The 3,809-nt window shown below is 42.8% G+C and overlaps 1 protein-coding gene across 1 annotated transcript in view; it reads right to left on the reverse strand.

Moving 5' to 3' along the window:
• Window positions 1-2,531: 2,531 nt before the first annotated feature.
• LOC119091303 (mucin-12) overlaps window positions 2,532-3,809 on the reverse strand; it is a gene marked incomplete in the record, with an annotated part of 14,457 nt that continues 13,179 nt past the window's right edge. The window contains 1 exon segment of the mRNA XM_037214002.1: window positions 2,532-3,097. Coding sequence (XP_037069897.1) covers window positions 2,681-3,097 — 417 coding nt within the window.

Consider the following 3,809-nt stretch of genomic DNA (forward strand, 5'->3'; position numbering starts at 1 on the left):
GTCTCGTCTCGTCTCGTCTCGTCTCGTCTCGTCTCGTCTCGTCTCATCTCGTCCCGACTCGACTCGTCTCGTCTTGTCCTGTCTTGTCTTGTCTCGTCTCGTCTCGTCTCGTCTCATCCCATAAACACTGTGTATTATTCAGGATTGACTTGGCCACGTATCTTCGACTAGAATGAAGCCCAATGGATTTCAATATTTTGAAATGAGCTTGTGAAGAGGCAACCTCTGGCCTTATTTCGCACATCGCATAGTTCCCATGCGTAGGCTCGCACAAAGATTTTGAAGAAAACACTGACGGGCACTATTTTTGAAACGTGACTTCGGTCGCATGGAAATAATGTCCCGCATCAATTTTTGCGACAGAAGTAACGCCACGTATATTAAAAAAATCGTAGGAGATGTTGCAGTGGAGGTAATAAGGTAGGCAAGAGGTATGGTAGGTGAGAGGTATAGGTAAATGAGTTATGAATGCTTTTTTAGGGATACTTTCATCGTGTAGCACTTGCTTATATCCCTTATAAGCACTGCCAGTGGAATTAAAGCCGCGTGCAAATAAGGGTACCATTAATACGCGCTCGGATGGGAGTGGGGGTCAATTTGACCCCTCCGAAGGTATTTCCAGAATGATTTCGGAACGGCGCGGTGTAGCCGCACCAAACTTTGTATGGCTGTAGAGAAATGAGTAACAGATATTTTGATGTAAAAATAGATTTACCTTGCAAGGTCCCTGACCTATGGCAAGTTAATCGGGCCATGGCTGTCAGCGAAGGACATTTGTAGGGAATCGTTCGATGCGATGCGGCAACGGAGTGTTAAACAGAGAAACACATATCTGAGATGGTTTATTAGGCAATAAGCCAATTACGTCTACGATTATGGCAGTTTCCATATACCTAGGGTCATGTATGAAGGTCAGACCGAGGTCAAAAGCTTTCTATTCGCGAGATTGGTTTATGGAGTAGTTTCTGGTGTTCATTTCGAATTTAATCATGACAGTGGCCGCAAAAGACATCTTCCGTAGACTCTTTAAGGGTCAGAGTAAGTCACTGACTTAAAGCGACCCGTCAACATTCCGTTTTAAGGAATATACCGCTTAGCGTAATCCATGATGTGTATTTCAATGGCAAAATGGAATCAATTCCGCTGAAAGCTGGCTTCTTTCACCTGATAAAGGTAGGTCAAACAAGGTCGCTGTCCTTAACTGAACGCCACTGATATTTTGTTCAAAACGAGCACCTAGTGCTCGTTCTAGCTCCACGGTAATTGCATGGGGAGATATGGGGGTACTTGAGACACCAAGCTACATTTCGATCTGTTTGACATTATTTGTCCCCAAGGACGTGACCTAATAACCACAAAATTTGATACAAGTGTGTTCACATGCAGGCCAACCCACCCTGTGAACTTGGTGTCTCTAGCCACCTTTTTTTGGTCTCAGGGGAGTTAAATTGACCCTCACCCGAGCGAAGAGTATTCAACTCGCCATCCGGGTGCGTGTTAACCTTGGTAGTAGAAGTAATGACGGGTATACGTTTTAAAACATCAAGCTTACCGTGTACCACTTATGTAGTGTTTATATAAATATATATATATATATATATATATATATATATATATATATATATATATTGGGAGCAAAAATATTGAAGCGTTTAAGTAAAATTGAAGATTTTTTGGCAGACAAGTAAAAATTATATAAGTTCTTGGAGCACAAGTTCTATCGTGTAGCACTAATGTATATATTGCAGAGAGATATCTTACCATAGGTTGCAGATTGCAAGTTTTGTTGCACCGCACTTCTGCCGCAGCGAGTGTCACCAGTAGAAGTAGCGCCGAAGTACTATTGTCGGTTGGAGTCTTTGCTGTGAGAATCATGTCGTGGAACAGCTCGGCAGTGTTGGCGTCTCCCTCGCTTATGTCCCAAAAGAGTTCTGGGCAAAGTCGCAAACAGCCTTCGGTTGTCCGCAAGTCTTCAAGGCACCTTGTCGTTTGGAACTAAAACTGCGCCAATAATCATGTGTGGTGGTATCTTGTAAATGTATTATGCGTACATAATGAGAGAGAGAGAGAGAGAGAGAGAGAGATAGGAAATGTATATGAGAAGAGAGAGATAGAGAGAGAGAGAGAGAGAGAGAGAGAGAGAGAGAGAGAGAAGAGAGAGAGAGAGAGAGAGAGAGAGAGAGAGAGAGAGAGAGAGAGAGAGAGAATATATATATATATATATATATATATATGTATATATATATATATATATGTATATATATATATATATATATAGATATATATGTATTATATATGTATATATATTATATACATAATATGCATATATTATTTGTTTTTTCTGTAGTATGATGCGGATTTAGATATGGCGCTTTGTGCCTTGGCATCCCGGACTCGCTGCCACTTGCCGTCATTTATGTGCCCCATTAGTGTGACGTTAGGCAATGATGGCGGGATTTTCGCCGTCTCCTTTCGTCACGGTAAACAACGCTTGACGTCAACATTAGATATTAAGTCAAAATTACGTGGCTGTTTCATTTAGACTTTTATTGACTGTGAAACAAGCATTTTTCCTAATTACGCTGAAAGGCAAATTATTACTTTCTCTCAACTTCTGAAGATGACACCTCTAAATTATTGCTAAATAAGGGCGTTGTTGTGCTACATGTAGACTATTTACTCATTTATAATTGAAATGATTCTCCTTATATATGGGCAGCGGGTCATGGAAACGTTTGTTGTTTCTAATGGCTTGTTGCATATCCTCATGCACTTTGCCCCAATGAGTCAATTCGGCACCAATGTTGGAATGGCCTGCCTTGTACTTGCGGGGCACTGGTGGCAGCCGCCATTCGTGCATTTTAGTAAGCGCTTCGTTGCCCTGGCGATATTTTGTTCCACTGGCGATTGCTTCTTTCGGTAATCCTTGTTCGGACATTGTACCAATGCTCACTAGGTGATTAAAGTAGTCCTCCACAGTTTCTCGGCGACCGCCCACTTCGCATATCGGTACGCTAGTTATCTCAATATCTTCGAGGCTAGATTCGATGATGTAGGGAGATTTGGGATGGGCGTAGTATAAATCCATCTTCTTTACAGACTTGTGAGCTGCAACAAAAATTTTGTCAATCTATAAGAATTTCATAACGGACTGCTGTTCTAAATATCAGCAAGCAAGAGTCAATGGCTAAAAAGTGGAAGCAGCCCTGCGCATTTTACCCTTCAGAAACAACGTCGTCGTACTTCTTCGGAGAATATGGGGCATGGTTTACCGTGGCGAAGTGAACCATTGCCGTACACCTCCAGCAGACGCTGCAACCGGTATGCTGTGGCTGTACATAATGTGTTGCTCAATATGCTATGCTCGGCTTCCGCCATCATGGACAGCGGTAAGCCGTAATCTTGGTTAGTTTTCGAAGGGCTTTTGATGACAGTGCTCGCGGGGAAGTCGTATTTTAGAGACTAGGCAACATCAGGGCTATAGAGACTACTAGTTTGAATTAAACATACGTTCGTGCATACTTGATACCAATAACATCTCTTCGTGTGCCTTGGCCTGGCCCGAGTATCGGCCGCGGAGTTATATTGGCTATTATGTGTGAAAGTGGTGCCGATAATCTCAATGCTCACGTGACCTCCGCGTCGTGTATTTCATGTTCCTTTGAGATTCGCGGATTCGTTTATGATGTTGTTTACCATAGCATGCGAGCTGTTTAAAGGCTCGTTTACTCCTTCCGACTAGCTGCCGAATCTGCTGCAGGTTCTGCAGTCGTCAGCGGTGGCGGACCAGAGGCGCCACTTCTAAGCCC

This window comes from Pollicipes pollicipes, unplaced genomic scaffold (assembly GCF_011947565.3).
Source record: "Pollicipes pollicipes isolate AB1234 unplaced genomic scaffold, Ppol_2.1 Scaffold_3447;HRSCAF=4054_pilon_pilon_pilon, whole genome shotgun sequence".
NCBI classification, from domain to species: Eukaryota; Metazoa; Arthropoda; class Thecostraca; order Pollicipedomorpha; family Pollicipedidae; genus Pollicipes; species Pollicipes pollicipes.